Source organism: Puma concolor, chromosome D2, assembly GCF_028749965.1.
Source record: "Puma concolor isolate L17-30 chromosome D2, mPumCon1.1.hap2, whole genome shotgun sequence".
Lineage (NCBI taxonomy): Eukaryota > Metazoa > Chordata > Mammalia > Carnivora > Felidae > Puma > Puma concolor.
The window spans coordinates 46,981,324-47,002,074 of record NC_141677.1 but is presented as its reverse complement, the minus strand read 5'-3'; the positions used below and the strand labels follow the sequence as shown (position 1 = coordinate 47,002,074).

General features: G+C 35.5%; 1 protein-coding gene across 14 annotated transcripts in view; it reads left to right on the top strand.

The window, feature by feature from the left end:
* PTPN20 (protein tyrosine phosphatase non-receptor type 20) overlaps positions 1-20,751 on the top strand; it is a 113,733-nt gene that overhangs the window by 49,408 nt on the left and 43,574 nt on the right. For 9 of the 14 annotated variants that reach the window (XR_015241687.1, XM_086680219.1, XM_086680217.1 and 6 more), the window contains 3 exons: positions 3,328-3,425; positions 9,157-9,251; positions 15,132-15,241. Coding sequence is in view for 12 of the 14 variants with exons in the window: in XM_086680219.1 (XP_086536345.1) it covers positions 3,328-3,425; positions 9,157-9,251; positions 15,132-15,241 (303 nt within the window). In the remaining 2 variants the exon portion in view is untranslated. Of the gene's footprint in view, positions 1-3,327; positions 3,426-9,156; positions 9,252-15,131; positions 15,242-20,751 lie in introns of those variants that run through there. The other 5 variants (XM_086680227.1, XM_086680225.1, XM_086680224.1 and 2 more) reach the window with 3 other exon arrangements.

Sequence of the window (20,751 nt, the reverse complement as noted above, 5' to 3'; positions counted from 1 at the left end):
CTGAGATAATAAAAATAGCTTCTTTTATTTTATCTTGTATATTTTGATCTTTGATCTTATCATGCTCTGAGATAGGGATATAATCTTTCTTTTTTTTTTTTTTTTTTTTCTGGTGGGAAAACCAGTTCCCCAACCCCATTTGTTTCAGTGTTTTCCCTACTGATTGGCAGTGCCACCACTATCAAATAGCAAAGGCTCTCATGTGCCTGTGTCTGTTTTTGAATCCCTCTTCTCTTTTCTTCATCTGTTTTTCTATTCTTACATTAATTCACATTGTTGATTACTTTAGCTTATAATGAGTATTGGTATCTGATAGGGCAAATGCCCTCAATCTGTTCTCCTTGTCCAAGTTGTCTTTGCTGTTCTTAGACTTGTATTCTCTAGTTTGTCTACATACAGAGTGTGCACGCGTGGACACACACACACACACACACACACACACATCCTGCTTGAATTTTGATTGTATTTACATTGAATCTGTGAATTAGTTTAAAGGATTCTTATCATTATTATGATACTGGGTTTTCTTCTATATGAATATGGGTTCATTAGTAATTGTATTTTTTTTTTACACTTGAATAAAATGTTTGCAATTTTTACTATATATTTTTGGTTTATTTCTAGTTACCTTATATTTTTATTTCTATTGTGAATGATACATTTTCTTTTGTTGCAATGTCTAGTTGGTTATTGTTGGTTTATGGAATGTTTCTAATTTATTATCAGCTATCCTGTCAAACTTTCTTATTATTTCTAGTGTTTGACTATAGAGTCTCTTTAATTTTCTGTGTAAGACAATTACAGTATTTATATATATGATTTACTTGCTTTGTTTCTAATCCCTAAGGTTTTTTTTTCCCCCTTTCTTCTTTTGTTTTAGTGCTTGGGCCCCATATATTATTCAGTGTTAAATAAGGGTAGTAGTAGCAGGCATTTTTATGTTTTCCTTAAACAATGAGAATATGTCTAAAGTTTTACCATTAAGTATAATGTTGGCTCAATATTTTGAATAGATAACCTTTCCTATCAGTTAAAGAAGTTCCCTTCTATTTCTCCCTTGAAAGACTACTGAATTTTTCAAATGATTTTTTGTTATATGTTCAGATGATACTGTGATTTCTGTCCTTTAGTTAACATTTGTTATGTACGCAGTTACATTGATAGATTTGTATGATATTGAGCATACGTTGAATTTTTTTGATAAATGTTACTTAAATCTACACATTTCTTTCATTGCACTTTTTACTAATATTTTACTTAGGATTTTTGCATCTATGTCCATTTTTGAATTTGGCTTATGATTTTTATTACTTGTATTTTACATATTTTGTTTTTATGTGAGAATTTTCTTAACCTTTTAGTATAAATTTGGTAACTTTACATTAAAAAAAATCTCTAAAATAATTAGTATAAGAAAGATATTTTGTTCATTGAAAGTTTGATAAAATTTCATCTGGAAGCCTCTCTGGCTCCAGATGCTTTTTACCTCCTGGGGATGAGATTTTTAATTATTGAACTTTTAAACTGGCTATTATATTATTCATGCTTTCTACACATTCTTGAGTAGATTTTGATGGTTTATAATTCTCTATAAAAGTTTCCATTTCATCAAATTTGTCTAAAGATACTTACTTCTTTTAAGTTTTTTTTTTAAAGTTTATTTATTCATCCTGAGAGATAGAGAATGTGTGTGAGTGGGGGTGGGGGCAGAGAGCAAAGGAGAGAGAGGATCCCAAGCAGGCTCCTTGGTGTCAAATGCTCCTTGAGCCAGATGCTAAGCTCAATCCCAGGAACTGTGAAATCATGACCTGAGCAGAAATCAAAGAGTTGACACTTAACCACTTAACCGACTGAGCCACCCAGGCACCCCAAAAGGATTTAGTTCTAAAAGTGATAGCTGGGGGGTGCCTGGGTGGCTCAGTCAGTTAAACATCTGACTTCAGGTCAGGTCATGATCTCCCAGTTCGTGGGTTTGAGCCCTGAGTCCGGCTCTGTGCTGACAGCTCAGAGCCTGGAGCCTGCTTTGGATTCTGTCTCTCTCTGTCTCTCCCACTGCCCCTACCCCGATCACGCTCTGTCTGTGTCAAAAATAAACAAACAAACAAATAAATGAATAAAAGTGATAGTTGGGTCTGTGGCTGTGCCCTTTTTCCTTCTTAATGTTAATTAAATTGAGTAGTGAAAGAAGTTTGCATATTTTTAAGTCTTTTTTTCAAGTCTTTGATTTTGTTGATTGTTCTATTGTTTTAAATTATTTTCTATTTGCTGTATTTCTTGATGATGTCTTACTTTCTACTTTTTTTGGAGATTTCCTTAGTTTTTCTTAGTCTTTATGATTACATATAAACCTAATATTTGTCAGTTTTTCTGTTTTTGTTATAAATGTATTTAAAACTGTACATTTCCCCTTTAAACACTGCTTTAGCTAACTTTCACATTAGTTTTGATATGTTGTTTTTTCATTGATGTTTCTTAAGATAGATACATATATATATACATATGTATATATATATAAAATCAACTCATGTGTTTTAATAGTTCACAATTTCTATTTGGTTTTCTTTTTAACACATTCACAAGTGCACTTTTTGTTACAAAGTACTTGTTTACTATATTTTTTACTATATTTTATACTATTAATTTTATAATAGCCATGTCACAAAATTTCTAAATCATAATATTTATGGCTGCTATGATATGGGGGACAGTACTCTGAAATCTTAGTTCTAAGATCAGAGAAAAATATTTCCTTTGGTTCCTCTCTGAAATACTCTGTTCAGTGAAAGAGAGTAATTAACAATGCTCCTATAATAAAACCAGCACAGAGTTTCGTAGGGAGGATTCATATTATATTCTTCAATAAAGCCTGAAATGATTTTCTATATACATTAACATTTTGCTTATTTATTTATGATTAATAATTCAAGAAGTCAAATTGAGGCATATGTAACACGCTGCTCTTTATCCCAGAAGTAGACCCTGAAGAAAGAATTATATTCTGTAATACCTAGTACATATGTTCTGTAAGTTGTGTATATTTAGGATTTATTTGAAGAGTACTTTCTTAAATAATATGGAAGTAGGAACAAAGGGACCACTCAAAAATTAACTTAAATGAACTGAGAATGATCCTAGAAGAAGGATCATGTTTGCTCTGTTATTTTTTTAACGCAGGGAGAAAAGTGATTAATACAGGAGATAAAGATGAGATGACTCTACAACAAGAAAGTAGATTCCCCTTATGTAGCTTGGCTTTTCTCATTAAGGCACACCCTTTCTCTGTGTAGCCCTTTGCATTTGATCAATTCTTCCCTTCTCTTTGTTCAGGAAAAGATATGGAGGGAGAGGACTCTAATTTGAAAGACGTGATTTCCTGGGAGAGTTTGCCTTCATCAAGTCAGACACCTAGATCAGTGACTCGTGAGGTAAAACTAGACGAGGGAATCTCTGCTAATTGATTGTGACTAATGCCTAAATCACTGAGTAAGCCCTCTAAGGAATAGGTGTCTATTTTGTTCTCCTCAGCATAATAATTCTCAGTTCCATTTCATTCTGGTGTTGAAGATGACCCAAATATCTATTTGAAAGAGTGCAACTCTTTGTGACTCTAAAGAAAAAAAAAAAACCTTTGATACTATTCTGGAAAGTTTACTTATTTTGGCATCTATTTCATTTTGTGCTACTGATAGAGATACAGAATAAATTCCACATAAAATTTGAAGCACTTTTAGGTATATTGATGATGGAATTTTTAATTGATAGAGACATGGTGCAGTATCTCCAAACCATGGAAAGGTAGAGAGTTGGGAAAAATCTGGGGCAAAAACTCTCACCTTGACATGTGTCTCCTCCCTTGTGGAGATTAACTGCCAGGATTAAAGCACAAAAAGTGAAATGCATTGTCATCGTGTGGGTGGCTTGCAGTTTTTTTTATCTACTGGAACTTTGGGACTTCTACCATGTTGCTGTCCTCATACTCACATTCTGTAAGTTGCAGCATTATTAGAGATAAAAATAAGTACCAAGAACAGACATTGCTGTCCTAACTTTCCAGTTTGGTTGCCATCCCCACCCAAGGGCTGACAGTCATGCTGCTCTTTGAAAAACAGTGCTATGGTTTGATTGTTCTCTCATGTAAGAATCTGTGCGTTCCTCCGTGACATGTAAGGTGGCTGCATCAGGGCCACCCACGATCACATATCTGACTGGCAGTCTCCAATTTTTAGTGTACTGCTGGGCTCTCAGCTCCATTGTTGATACTTTTCTCTGATCAGAAGGATTTTCTACTTGAAGGACTGATAATTTCAAAATGAGCATCTTCATAGAATGTCCCAAGTAGATTGTTTTTATAACCATGCTTGACTCCCTTCTAGAACTAAATACATTTTATTGTTTTTTTTTTACCCCCATATTTTATGGCTTGACCTATCTAGGATAAGTTTTGATATCCTTTAAAGTTTCATTTTAGAAAAGAGTATCTTAGCGATCATTTCTGGATGGTTTTTAGAGTATGTTGGGAAAACCAGCTGATTTTACCAGAATTAGCTTTTAACATTTCATGAATTAATTTGATGTTACAGCCACTTGATGCCCTTTGAGTTATGATGCTGTCTGTAGGAATTATCTAGACTCATAGACTTGTAGATGATTGTATTTGGAAGCTAGGTCAAATCATTTTTCTTCCAACAATCATTTTAGACATGAAGAACCTAAGTCCTGGAGAGCTAAAATGATTTGTCTGTGATCATACAGCTCTTCAACCACAGAGAAAAGACTAGAAACCAGGCTCCTGTCTCCTAGTATTACTGCTTTCACTTTGTCCTCATATGTCCTTGGCATATGCAGTGCAAAAAACCCAACTTAGGCTCCTTGTGAAAATTTATCTAGCCCTTTGTTTAATTTGACACAAATTTGATTCAGTGAGCAATCTCTGAAAAGACCTGACATCTTGGTAATTTAGTATATTTCTCCTTGTACCTTCTTGGCGTTGCTGGCCAAATCACATTTCATTCAATCAAAGATGTATTAGAGTCCTAAGTGAGCCTTTAATTTGAATTGCAGCCATCTAAAACAGTTCGCTTCTTGGATAAATGTAATCAAGTTGATTTTGAAGTGTGACTTGAAATATGTCTCAGGTTTCAATTATGGTAGGAATTCTTACTCAGGTGGTGTCATTTTTTCTCAGTGAGCAAGTGCTAAGAAAATGGCTTTTTAAACATGTCTTGTTGGAAGAAGAGAGGGACTGTGTTGGTGCAATAGTATTGTTCTCCTTTTTCTCCATCCTCACATTCCTGTTTTAATTATCCTGAAATTAATGCTTAGGGATTTGTTTTACCAATTAGCATTGATAAACTAGCTTTCAGGACTAAGCCAACTCTGTAGAACTCATTTAATTCGTTGGTCATCTGTATAGGTTAATGAGAAGGAATCTTTGGGGAACATTTTCCCCCTGATACACAGAGCAACACTAACAAAAGAGAGGTAATGTAGCTATAGTAATGTCAGACAAACAAACTTAAAAGCAAAAAACATTAGGCTTTAGAGGCCACTATATAATACGGGAAGGTTTAGTTCACAAGGAGGATATAAAATTCTAAATTTATAAGCACCAGAATATGTAAATCAGAATTAGAAGTGAGAATTGATAATTTCACTATGAGAGTAGACCATTTAAAAATATATCTTTATTAATAGAATAGATAAGAGTAGAGAAATAACAAAAAAATTTAGCAAGATATATATAATGAACATATATATAGAACTTGCATCCAGAAGTTAGAGAACCCATATTCTTTTCAAGCATACATGGACCATTTATAAAAATTTACCATGTACCAAATCAAAATATATCTTAACAAATTTCAAATAATACTATATATTTAAGTTTATAGCGCTGACTGTGATCTCTGACATAAAGAAATTCACTTAGAAATCAACCACAAATAGAAAAAATATGCATTTGGAATTTAAAGACATACTCAAAACTCGTGGGTCAAAGAAGAAATCATAATGGAAATTTAAAATATTTATAATAGAATAAGTATAAAATTACAGTATATAAAAACGTGATTTTCTCATTATGCAGTAGTTAGCATATGTATACCAAATATTAAATACAAATTATCTACCATAACGGATTATACTATTATATTTACAGCTATAAAGTATGTGAGAGTCAATTTAATAAATGGTATGAATTGCCTTTCCTGAGAATATTTAAAAATATTTTGATGTATAGCTGTATCATATTAATGGATAAGAGGAGTTAATATAATAAAGAAAACAGTTGTCTCTAATTTAAATACGAAATGAATTTAACTTAATTTCAGTAAAAATTCCAAAGTTTTGTTTTGTTAGTGTATATTTGAGGTTTGATCAACTGATCAAAAAGCTTTTGGGAAAACAGAAGGTCAAGGATAGGCAAGACAGTATTAGGAAAGAAAGCAAGAGTATATATGTGGTGGAGAGGGCCACTGGCACTGCAGAGTGTCAAGGCCTATTAGAACGCTGTAGGAATTAAGGAAATGTGAAAACAGTATAGGAAGTGGCAAATAAGACCCATGAAACTGTATAGAAATTCTAGAAAAGACCTATACACATATGGGAACTTTTCATGTGACATTGTAGATTTCTAGAATGGTGTGCTCAATTAATGGTGCTGGTATAATTGGTTATTCCAACAGGAAAAATAAAATGACATTATTGCCTGTGAGTAAAGATGAATGAACCTTTTCTTTTTCACAACGAGAAAATGGTCTTGTGTTAGCCTTCTAGCACCCTGTTTCTCTGGAAACCTGGTAAAAGTGGACTATCAGCTGTATTACCAGGTGGCATTGGCTATGATAAAAATGATCCCCAGACAGGGAGGATTATGACTAGGACAATAAATGTCTTAATGAGAGTACTAATGGCATGAATGTGGGAATCCCCTTGCAGTGAGCCCTAGGTTAGGTTCATGCATTCTTACAAGAGATATGGGTTCCTGTGCTGCTTGAGGTTTCTAAGGAGGGGGACTTAGGTACCCACCCACCCATTGCTTCACACCGAGCTTACACTAGAATGCTGCTAGGACTCTTAATGAGGGCAAGCGTAAGACTGTCCTGCTCACATGTTGTGGTTTTCCACCGTATCCTCTGCAAAGCTCATCTGGTACCAGGTGTGGCCTACTGGATCTTGTGAATGTCCAGTTGAACGCAAGATCGTTGTTGGTGGTTGCGCAGAGTGGGTGAGGAACACTTCACATCGAAATTGTTTCTAGGTGAATTAAGTCCCCAAATATTAAAAGCAAATGTTAAAAAATTTTGGAAAAGTATTTGAGAGTAGATGATTTTCTTGCATAGGGAAAGACTTTTTTATCTTTTTATTTCAATTTTTATTTATTTATCTACCTATTTTTATTTAAGTACACTTGACACACAGTATTACATTAGTTTCTGGTGTCCAACATAATGACTCAACAACTCTGTATGTTGTGCTATACTTGTGTCACCACAAGGAAAGACTTTTTATGTTTTATGTATTATTCAAAATGACAATTAGCTAATCCATTAGAATTTACTATATTTAGAAAACTACTGCTAAAATGAGTTAATTTCAAGCAATCCTTATTCATATTAGATTAAAAACCTAATAACTTATATGTTTTGATTTGTTCAACCAAATGAATATGCTTGGTAAGAACAGTGTTGGGTAATTGTTTACATCTGTCCATTAACGTGCTTGTTTCTAAAATTGATTGTGTTTGAGTCCATGTTCTGGAATGATGGCTACATATATGCCCACAATAGGTATTCCAGGTCTAAAAAGTTTCATGGAATAAGCAAAACACACACACGCACATGCACACTCACACACACACATACTTGCGAGCGGGGAAAGATTAATAAGTTTTACACAATCAGAGTCGTCAAAGATACTTGAGAAAAGATGAAAAGACATGGTATATAGGCTGTGACTTGAGATGCTGCATGAGAAATAGGCATGAGGTGAGGGTGGTCAGTTAGGCAGAGGCCAGAGGCTCTGCCTGGACCTGGGATCTGCTGTTTCTTTCACTCAGGATGCTTCCCTGTCTCTTTGCTTAGCCCTTCCTTTTGCCTTTTAGGTACATGGCAGTTACGTATCACCATACTCTGTTACTGCAGTAACACCACCAGCTGTAATTTGTATGTGTTTGCTTGTGTGTTTTCTTTCTCCCCATGAGAGTATATATGCTCTGCAAGGGCAGAACACATACCTCTCTTGTTCACTGTTTTATCCATAGCACTTAGACCACTATCTGTGCATACTGGGTCCTCAGAAAATAATTGTCAAATGAATGGATTAATTGAAACAGAATTGAGGGCTAAAATATTGATTGAATTTTTAATTTAATGTGATTTTTCCCCTCTACTCTCATTTTTTTTGTTATTATTATTTTTTTACTATACAGGACTCTGTGAATGCAACAAAGTGGAAAAAAGTCTAGGGGGCAGAAGAAAATCTCATGGCAGAAACATACTTAGAATTAATTACTGGATTAGATTATATAAGTATTAAAATAAAGATAAATATAGTGCTAAGAATTTTGTATGTAAACTAAATGTGATAAGCATTCATTGTAAGAATCTTCACTGGGCTACAGTGATAGTCTTTTTTTTTTCTTATCACAAATGAAGCTTATTTTTTATCAACTTTTGTAAAATAACTTGGGTGACTCAGTAAAAATCATTTGTGTGTGCATAGTACTTTATACTCTATTTTTAAAGTTTGGAAAATATTTAATAGGGAGAAATACATTTCAAGTGATTTTATAGGAATAGAAATCAAACTGTGATTGTGGTTTTAATTCTGTTATTAAATACCTTAGCACTCTTCTTAATAAGCTATAGAAATAGGGGGTGCCTGGGTGGCTCAGTTGGTTATGTGTCCGACATTGGCTCAAGTCATGATCTCGTGGTTTGTGAGTTCGAGCCCCATGTTGGGCTTTGCACTGATAGTGTGGAGCCTGCTTCACATTCTCTGTCTCCCCCTCTCTGTGCCCCTCCCCTGTGCTTTCTCTCTCTCTCTCAAAAATAAATAAACATTAAAAAATAAAAAATCTATAGAAATCATATTTCTTTTAAACTATACATTCCTAAAATCATAGCCATAATTTTCTTTCCTTTCTTATTCCTGTAGGTTTTGGCAAAGGAAGATAGCTCAGAGGAGGTAAAATTCTCTCCTCAGAGTTCCCAAAATGATTATGAGGATATTTTAAAAGATGCTACAGAAAGGTATAATGTGCTTATTTAGTGAGTTTTCTATTCATATTCATAGCTAGCTCTCTCAGTGGAGACAGTGAATAATGGCCTTCAAATGTTTGGTTAGTTTTTCAAGATACAGCTCTTTGTAGTAAGTACAGCCTGATTTGGCTAGAAATAAGATGTATTTATGATCTCATAAATACAGTATTAACAGATGAAAAAGATATCCCTAAACAATGTAATTTCTCTGTCATCTCAACAATTGTACGTTTCCAGAGTCATGGTGTTTGGAACTTTGGAGAGGACAGCGTACTTGAAGTAAGGTAAAGCTCAGTACACAACTAAATTTTACTAGAAATGATATTTGGTTCCAGAAAGAAAATAATGTGCTGGAAACAATAGAATTGTTAGCATGGTGAATTTTTGGTTATATATATGAAAGAATTTAAGGAACCAAAAGAAAAGTAAATTTCCATTAGAAAAACAAAACAAAAATAATATTCATCCTTATAAACTGTTCACATTTAGGTGTTACATGCAAAATCATGTCAAATAAGAGAACATTTTAGTGAGCCATATATCCTTAGAGATTTATAACTAATATTAGTGGCATAGCACTGCATAATAATGTGTATAATAGGTAACTTGCATATATAACTTTCAAAAGTGCGTTAGGTGAACAAATAATAATTCAAAAGGCATTTTGAGATACTATTATAATCTAATAGTTTATATTAATTTACTAGATACTGATTATATACTAAACACTGTACACAACTGCAAAATATTACACAGCTCTTGCCCTTTATAGGTTTGTAAAAATTGTTTTTAATGTTTATTTATTTTTGAAAGAGATACAGAGTGAAAACAGGGGAGGGGCAGAGAGAGAGGGAGACATAGAATCTGAAGCAGGCTCCAGGCTCTGAGCTGTCAGCACAGAGCCCGATGCGGGGCTCAAACCTGTGAACCATAAGATCATGACCTGAGGCAAAGTCAAATCCTTAACTGACTGAGCCACCCAGGCACCCCTAGTTTATAGTTTAATTAAGGAAACAGATATGTAAAAGACAAATTTAAGTACAATGTAGTAAATACTACTATAGAGTCAAAGTCCAAGGATTGTGAATATAGAAGACAGATAAATATGTATAGGGGGCTTCACCAGCTTCTTTGAAGAAAAGATACATAGGTTGGATTTAGGACCTTAAATAAGTAGAAATCTAGCAGGTGAAAAGGAAGGGAAGATGCGGTGCCTGGGTGGCTCAGTCGGTTAAGCGTCCAACTTCGACTTAGGTCATGATCTCACAGTTTGTGGGTTTGAGTCCCACATCGGACTCTGTGCTGACAGCTCAGAGCCTGGAGCCTGCATTGGATTCTGTGTCTCCCTTTCTCTCTGCCCCTTCCCCACTTGCGCTCTGTCTCTGTCTCTCAAAAATAAATAAAAGTTAAAAAAAAATAAAAAAGAAAAGGAAAGGAAGAAAATTTCAAGCTGGAGGAAGAGGTTTGAGCAAAGGTAAGAAGTTGTGAAAATATCTTATTAATGGTGATAAATGTTATGTGTCAAGAGTTGTAGGGTACATGTGAATTGGAATGCCAGGAAGCTTGAGAAGGTAAGAGGTACAGCCAAACGTAAGGTGGGCCAGAATGTGAAGGAAGTTGATATATGTGAGATCAAGGAGTACATATTTTAGTCCATTTTTTGGAATGAAAAGAAAGTACAGGGACTTTTTTTTTTTTTTTTTTTTTTTTTTTTGCTGTATCCATGCATATGTCTGTCTGTCTGTTTATCTAGAAAAAGAGGATTGCTGGTCGCCAGGTGGATGACAGGTGGCAAGAAGTGGGGAGCAATTAGGTATTTACAGTAATCTTAAAAAAGATGAGAAGGAGAAAGAGTAAGAAACTTTAAATCACTTCCAGAAGCAAAAGAAAAAGGCATTTTTTTTTGTTGTTAAGATTAAAACATAAGATACATAAAGGAGATTAGTAGGGCTGACGAACAGATTGGCTGGGGCCAGATTGCCAGTGTCTTAAACTTATGTAAGAAGCCTGGGTTTATCTTGAAGGTGATGGGCAGGCATAATTAAATTTGAATTTAGGAACAGTTGTCTTTAGACATCAGAGATTAGAACCAGAAGTCAAATTAGGAGGCTTTTGTTAAATGGGGCTATGAATGAAAGCACAAGTAAAGGGAGTAGTAAGAAGCTGGAAAGGAACAGAAAATGGGTATGGCTAGTATTTGAAAAATCTGTTTGAGATAGGAGGTTGAAAAGGGTTTCTATTTTTTTCCAATTTTTATTGGAATTCTAGTTAGTTAAAATATACTGTAATATTGTTTTTAGTGGTAGAATTGAGTGATTCATCACTTACATATAACACACAATGTTCAATATATGACATAAACATATGACATACATATAATGACAAGTGCCCTCCTTAATACCCGTCATCCATTTAGCCCATCCCCCACCCACTTCCCTCCATCAACCCTCAGTTTGTTTTCTTTTGTAATGAGACCCTTATGATTTGTTTCCCTCTTTTTCCCCCCATCCAATATGTTCATCTGTTTTGCTTCTTAAATTCCACAATATGAGTGGTATTCTATTGTATTTATCTTTCCCTGACTGATTTATTTTGCTTAGCATAACGAACATACTGCATCTCCATCCAGGTCATTACAGGTGGCAAGATTCATTACTTTTGATGGCTGAATAATATTCCATTGTATGTATATATGTATACACAGCTTTTTTCTCTTTTTTAAAAAAAATTTTATGTAAATCAAAGTTAGTTAACATATAGTGTAATAATGGTTTCAGTAGTAGAATTTAGTGATTCGTCACTTACATATTATTTCACTTAGCATAATACATTCTAGTTCTATCCACATTGTGGCAAATGGCGAGATTTCATTCTTTTTGATTGCTGAGTAATATTCCATTGTGTGTGTGTGTGTGTGTGTGTGTGTGTGTGTGTGTGTGTGTGTGTATAATATTTTCTTTATCCATTTGTCAGTCAATGGACATTTGGGCTCTTTCCATAATTTGGCTGTTGTTGATAGGGTTGCTTTAAACATAGGGGTGCAGGTGCACCTTTAAGTCAGCATTTTGGTATCCTATGGATAAATACCTAGTAGTGCAGTTGCTGAGTCATAGGGTTGCTTTATTTTTAATTTTTTGAGGAATATCTATATTGTTTTCCAGAGTGGCTGAACCAGTTTGCATTCCCACCAGTAGTGCAAAAGTGTTCCCCTTTCTCCACATCCTCTCCAATATCTGTTATTTCCTGAGTTGTTAATTTTAGGAATTCTGACTGGTGTGAAGTGGTATCTCATCATTGTTTTGATTTGTGTTTCCCTGATGATGAATGGTGTTGAGCATCTTTTCATGTGTCTCTTAGCCATCTGGATGTCTTTTTTGGGAAAGTGTCTGTTCCTATCTTCTGCCCATTTCTTCACTGGATTATTTTTTTGGGGGTGTTGAATTTTTTTTAAATTTTTTTACATTTATTTATTTATTTTTGAGAGACAGAGATAGAGCATGAGTGGGGAAGGGGAAGAGAGAGAAGGACACACAGAATCTGAAGTAGTCTCCAAGCTCTGAGTTGTCATCACAGAGCCCAACGCAGGGCTTGAACTCATGAACCGCGAGATCATGACCCGAGCTGAATTTGGATGTTTAACCGATTGAGCCATCCAGGTGCCCCTTGGGTGTTGAGTTTGATAAGTTCTTTATAGATTTTGGATACTAACCCTTTATCCGATATGTCATTTGCAAGTATCTTCTCCCATTCCATCAGTTGCCTTTTAGTTTTGTTGATTGTTTCCTTTCCTGTGCAGAAGCTTTTTCTCTTGATGAGGTCCTGATAGTTCATTTTTGCCTTTGTTTCCCTTGCTCCTGGAGATATGTCTAGTAGGAAGTTGCTGTGGCCAAGGTCAAAAGGGTTGTTGCCTGTTTTCTCTTCTAGGATTTTGATGGTTTCCTGTCTTACATTTAGGTCTTTCATCCATTTTGAGTTTATTGTTTGTATATGGTGTAAGAAAGTGGTCCAGGTTCATTCTTCTACAGGTCACTGTCCAGTTTTCCCAACACTATTTGCTGAAGAGACTCTTCTTTCCATTAGATATTCTTTCCTGCTTTGTCAAAGATTAGCTGGCCATATGTTTGTGGGTACATTTCTGGGTTTTCTATTCTGTTCTATTGATCTATGTGTCTGTTTCTGTGCCAGTACCATACTATCTTGATGATTACAGCTTTGTAATACAGTATGAGGTCTGGAATTGTGATGCCTCCAGCTTTGGTTTTCTTTTTCAACATTACTTTTGCTATTTGGGGTCTTTTCTGGTTCCATACAGATTTTAGAATTGTTGTAGCTCTGTGAAGAATGCTGGTGTAATTTTGATAGGGATTGCATTGAATGTGTAGATTGTTTTGGGTAGTATCGACATTTTAACAATATTTGTTCTTCCTACCCAGGAGCATGGAATCTTTTCCCTTTTTTTGTGTGTGTGTGTCTTCTACAATTTCTTTCATAAGCTTTTTATAGTTTTCAGTGTATAGATTTTTCACCTCTTTGGTTAGGTTTATTCTTAGGTATTTAATGGTTTTTGGTGCAATTGTAAATAGGATCAATTCCTTGATTTCTCTTTCTGCTGCTCCATTATTGGTGTATAGAAATGCAGCCGATTTCTGAATGTTGATTTTATATCCTGTGACTTTGCTAAGTTCATATATCAGCTCTAGCAGTTTTTTGGTGGAGTCTTTCGAGTTTTCCACATAGAGTATCATGTCATCTGTGAAGAATGAAAGTTTGACTTCTTCCTTGCTGATTTGGTTGCCTTTTATTTCTTTTTGTTATCTGATTGCTGAGGCTAAGACTTCCAACACTCTGTTGAACAACAGTGGTGAGAATGGACATCCCTGTCATGTTTCTGACCTTATGGGTAAAGCTGTCAGTTTTTCCCCATTGAGGATGATATTAGCTATGGGTGAAAAGAGTTTCTATTTTTAAGATTAGGGAGAATTGAGTATTCTTATGTTATGGCAGAATTTGTACATAGGGAGAGATTAATTATATATATATGAAAATGTCATTTCAAAGAAAAGACTTAGGAGATAGAAGGTGTGGAGTTGAATGTGGAAGGATTAATTGTGATCAGGGAGAAAGTAAAGAATAATGAAACATATTGATGTATCTAAGTACCCATTTTATTTTTTAAAATGTTTATTTTTTGAGAGGGAGAGAGAGAGAGAGAGAGAGGATCAGAAGCAGGCTCTGCGCTGGTAGTGCAGAGTCTGATGTGGGGCTTGAACTCACAAACCACAAGACCATGACCTGAGCTGAAGTCAGACACTTAACTGACTGAGCCACCCAGGTGCCCCATAAGTACACATTTTAAAAGAGAATTAGTTGAACGAATTCTTGCTTCCTGGCTTGCATTTTCCAGAAGGGGCTCTGTTTATACTAAGGCAGAGAATTAAGATAGGGTCTAAATGAGGGCGGTGGTTCAGAATTAGCTGTCGTGGAAGAAAAGTAGAGGAGACTCAACAGGGACATACATCACAGTATTTTCCACATGGCTCTGTGCTGATATCAGAAATCCCAGTGACCTCAGTACTTGTCTCTCACAGCCTGGGTGAAGGAGGAAAGAAGGGGCGTAGGTAGATTGATCCAAGATGGCTAGTTTGCAAGCCAGATAAATGTGGGAAGAGATGGAGTTTGTGATCAGACATTGGGACTTCAGAGTGATCCCTTTTGAAGTGGGCCAATTCTGAGTGCTGACAACAGAAGTACATGGCTAAACTTAAATAAAGATGAATGTCAACTGAATAACTAATATAGATTATCAGAGATTCTTTAAGAAATGTATACATTGTTTGAAACCATGAACAGCGAAATATATTTCTTTTCTAGTGACAGTGACCCAAGCATATGGGCCACCAGTGGCTTCCTAAGAGACAAGTGGAGCAGTGAGGATGAAGAACTTGCAGGGCCATCCCAGACTGTCCCTCCTCAGCTCCACGGTATGACTTCATCCTCTTTTTATTATCACATTCTTGAAGAAGCTATATTTCAGAGGTATGAACCAAGAAATTTCTAATATAAATGTGGGAAAGAGCTAGGAAAAACTTTTTTAGATGGAGCAAACATGATTTCCTAGGATTTTTTTAAGAATGAAGAAAATGCTCCACACCTCACCTTCATAAGGGCAAATCTCTCCCTTTCTTTAAATATTTTAATTTACAGTAAAACCTTGGATTGTGAGTAACTTGTTTTGAGAGTCCTCAGCAAGACAAGCAAACGTTTCTAATAAATTTTAACTTGAAAAATGAGCGATGTCTTACAATACAAGTAATATGTGATGCCGAATGTCACATGATCACAACTGAGCTAATGGTTCTTGAAATTTGCTTTGTTATACAAGTGCTTTGGATTACAAGCATGTTTCCATTCTAATAGACTTAGAATGAATTATGCTTGCAATCCAAACATGTCAATTTAATAAAATGAGCTATTTATATTTTCTTATACTAGGAATTATAGATTTGTGTAGACTTGCACATGACCTGCTTCCTCATTTTTTAAATTTTAATTTGTTGCACAGTATATGTACTTTGTAAGTAAAATAATAACTTTTTTTTGGATTACACATAGGGTATATTATGAGGAACAAATAAAATACAAACTGTATAAAAAATAAATCATAATACTGAAGATAGTCAAAATTTTTGTGTATATGTATTTACATTTTATATAATATAAACATAAATATAACCATGAACATACATAGATTTACATATAAAGTTATAAAAATTATAAAAACATATAAATTTATATATATGTAAAATTTTTGTGTGAGATTGGGGAATCCCATACCTCAAAAACCTTGGAGCTAGAGAGGACTATAGAGATCACCCATTTCAACCTTAGATCAAGTGCCAGAATCATCTTGTCTAATGACTTTTTTAAAGTTGGAAAATGTCAAATCTACTGAAGGCAATCTCACACTTATGTAATTATTAAAATACAGATCTGACACAAAAATAGTTAATGAGAAAATTAGCATACAGTTCTGTAAGGTTAGACAAAAGGTCTACCACCACCGTCAGCATATAGTGCATTTCCTTCACCCTTTAAATTTCTCTTGTACTGTTTTGAGTCTTCCCCTAACCCAACACAAGCACCTGACAACCAGTAATCTCTTTTCATTCTTGTTAGTTTTCTTTTCCAAAGTGTTGCATAAACAGAATCATAAATATGTTGCCTTTTGAGTACAGTTTTTTTTGTAATGCTATTGATATTCATGTACACCATTGCTTTTATTGGTATTTAATTTTTTTTTTTCTGAATAGTATTCCATTGTATGGCTATACCAGTTTGTTTATCCACTCACCAGTTGAGGCACAGTTGGGTGTTTCCACATTTAACAATTATGGATAAAAAACACTACAAACTTTCACGTACTGGTCTTGTGTAAAGCTACATTTTCATTTCTTTAAGGTACATGTATCTATGATTGGGATTTTGAAATTGTAAGTGTATATAATTGACAAATTGTTTTCCAGAGGGGCTGTACAAATATGCTTTTTACCTTTTTTCCTCCTATTTTTTCTCTTAGAGTTTCAGTTAAGGTAATTTTTATCAACTCATCTTCAAGTTTATTGCCTCTTTCCTCAGCTGTGTTAGTCTACTCCTGATGAACCCATTTGAAAGCATACTTTAGCTCTCACAAAGGTTTTGACTTTATCTTATAGTTTCCTTCTCTGTTCAAATTCCTTATCTGCTCATGTACTTTGTTCACCTTTTCCATACAGCTTTCACATATTAATTATAGTTATTTAGAATTCCCTCTCTTATGATTCTAACACATGGGTCATTTCTAAGTTGTTTTTTTTTTTTTTCTGTAGATTGCCTTGTTCTTTTGACAGTGATTTTGTCATTGTTGCTGCTTCTTGTATATCTTGTAAATTTTGATAGAGTGTTGATGTCGGGTGTAGAAGAGTAGAGATTGAGATAAATGGGATTTATGCCTATTCCCCGTTAGGCCATTAGTATAGGTACTTGAGTTAGTGTGTTTAGGACATGAGCTGGACTTTGCTTTTGTGTTGGTGTCATGACCTACAGTGAACTATTAACTTAAAATTTAAATCTTTCTCAAGATTTGAATTGTACTTAGGGTGGCAACTGCAATGCTGGAGTTTCCCTTCTCATTCCTGTTCCATCCTTAGCTTCAGGCCTTCCCCATGTACCTGTGCTTCAGAAGTGCTCTTCCCTACACTCATGGCCCTGCTCTAGTGGTAGGTAGCCTGGTGCTGGCTGGCCTGGAGAGGAGGGCAGGTAGTGTTTTGTGGTCGTAGTCCAGTCTCGGCCTTAGGCAAGTTCTCTGTTCCTGGTTGTCAGTGGAGGGGCTTTGTCAGTGATGCTGCCTCTCCTCATTATGGCATTCAAACTCTGCTTTATATTTTTGGCAGGTTTACTGTGGGAGGAGGTTTCCTGTCGGAGGGGGTTTCCTTAGTGGTGAGAGACTTACTATAGTATTGGTTTAGGATCCTGAGCTTAAGACTGTTTCCTGCCCTTCCTCCAGGAGTGGAGTGTTTTTCTTTTGCCTGTCCCAGAGGCGGTGATTCTTCACCTGTGCACAGTGGGGTTTGCTGCTGTTCCGCCTGCAAATGAAGACGTTTCTTCAATGCGGAGGTGTAGGTCCAAGTAACGGCTTTATACATTTTCTGCAGTGGTAGTAACTCTTCTCCTCCGAGCCTGTACCACTGAGGGAAAGATTCCTTCCATTTCCTACTCTGTTTCCTTTATTTTTTGTTTTTTAATGAGCACCTATTGGAGGCCTGTTGAGTCTGCAAGAGTGTTGCAAAACTCTTTTATCTGTGGCTTCCCGGAATTTTAAATTGTCACATTAGGCCACATTCAGCCTTCAGGAATACATCAAGTTTTTTTTTTTTTTTTAAATCTGAATACTTCTTTTACACTTGTGTGGTGTCTGGCATCTCTTTCTCCCATTAGCTGCTACAAGTGAACTCGTGTTGGTGACCTGTCTCTCCTTGGAGGCGTCTGTCTTTCCTTAGACTTCAGACTACTTGGTTGTCCTGCAGCCACAGCTCTCCAGTGGATTTTTTTTTATTGGTTTTTATTTTGCAGTTTTCAACTTTTACATGTTGTTAGTGTATGGGTGATGCTTATACCAGCTTTCTACATTTTAGGCAGAAGCGGAAGTTTTAATACAAATTTATTTTTAAAATAAAAATGAACACATTCCTTTGTAAACATGCCTTTTTAATAAACACATATTTACCCAACAGTTTTTAAAGCCTAAATGATACTTCATTGTATGAGTGCACAATTATCTGCATAGTCAGTCTCTTCTTGTTGGTCAGTTAGGGTAGTTCTTTTAAAAATATTATTATAATATAAAGTAATATGATAAACATCCATGGAACTGAACCTTTGGGGAAATTCTTGGATTGGGTTGGAAAAAAGAAGGAAAGCTTTATTCATGGTACTGCTGCTGCAGCAATAGCAGGAAGCTTATGATCTAAGATCAGTGTCTAACCAAGCAGGTGGTTTTGAGAGCTGAGATTCGGAACGATGAGGAACAAGAAACTTGCAGTTGGTATATTACGGGTTATTCTTTTGAGTTCTGTCAAGATATGATGATTAGGTGGTTTTGTTTTGCTTTATTACAGTCTTGCAATGGCAACTAATATCAGTGCTATGTGACATTGGTTTCTGTATGATAAGAGAGTGGCATGGCCCGGCCCTCAGAAGCAAGGCCAGCTCCCCAGGGAGAGCAGACAGGAGCTGCTTTTTCTTTCCCAGTCCCCTTCTTTTCCCCTCTTTTTAATTTTCACTTTAGGGTTAGGTCTGTCCTGGGGTCTGTTACTGAGACTGAGATCTGTACTAATAAAGGATTAATGCCAGAAAACATAAAGAACTACAAATTAATAGGTAAAAGACAATAGGAAAAATGGGCAGAAGACATTGCTATGGACTACTTTTTCGCCCTCCCCCCAGCTCCCCGAATTCATGTTGGATCTCGAATGTGATGACAGATGGAGATGGGGCCTTGGGGAGGTAATTGAGTTCAAATGAGGTTATGAAGGTGGAGCCCCATGATGGCATTGGTACCTTTATAAAGGGATGAAGGAACTAGAGCTCTCTTTCTATAATGTGGGGATGCAGGAAGAAAGCAGCCATCTCTAAACCGGAAAGAGGGCATTCACAGAGAATTCAACCATGCTGGCACCCTGAGCTCAGACTTCTAGCTTCCAGAACTGTGAGAAAGAAATATTTGTTGTTTAAGCCCCCGAGTCTATTACTTGTTGTAGCAGCCCAAGTACTGTTTAAGCCCCCGAGTCTGTTACTTGTTGACCAGACAGATGTCAGTAGGCACTTGACAGAAGAGGAAATCTGAAAAAGGTACTCAACCTAATTTTTAATCAGGGAAGTGAAAATCGAACCACAGTGAAGCAACAATTTACAATGACTAAATTGTTAAAAATTTTAAAATGCGACAGTAGTTCTAAGTGCTACCTAGAAAGGCAAATCCTTCCCTTCATTTTTAAAAAAATAAATGTAAAGGAGATTACATTAAAAAAATAAATGTAAAGGAGAGGTACAAACTTCCAGTAATAAAATAAACAAGTCATGGGGATGTAACGTAAAGCATAGGGTGTATAGTCAATAATAGTGTAATAACTTTGGTGACAGGTGGTAACTAGACTTATTGTGGGCATTATCTTATAACGTACAAAGATAAAAAATGACTATACAGCTTAAGCTAATAGATATTGTATGCCAATAGTGCTTTAATAAAAAATTTTGTAGGCTAGTTGGGCTCTTGCTACATGTGGTATTTTAAATTATTTTGTTCATTCCCACAACCCCCCTTTTTTTTCTTTCTACAAATTTTTATTTAAATTCCAGTTAGTAAACATACAGTGTAATATTAGTTTCAGTTGTAGAATTTAATGATTCATCACTTACAGTGCTTATCACAAGTGTCCTGTTTAATGCCCACCACCTATTTAACCCATCCCCCGCCCACCTCCCTCCATCAATTCTCAGTTTGTTCTCCATAGTTGGGTCAGTGTCTTCATTTGCATCTCTTCCCACTCCATGTTCATCTGCTTTATGTTTTAAATTCCACATATGGATGAAGCCATAAGGTATTTCTCTTTCTCTGACTGACTTACTTTGCTTAGAATCATAGTTTCTAGCTCCATCCACATTATTGCAAATGGTGAGATTTCATTCTTTTCCATGGCTGAATAATATTCCATTGTGTGTGTGTGTGTGTGTGTGTGTGTGTGTGTGTGTGTGTGTATATATATATATATATATATATATCACACATCTTCTTTATCCATCATCAGTTGATGAACACTTGGGTGCTTTCCATAGTTTGGCTGTTGTTGATAACGCTACTGTAAATATTGGGATGCATATACCCCCATGTATATTTTGAAATTCAGATTGGAGTGGCAACATGTTCATTTGGGAAGTATTGCCATTTTTATGATAC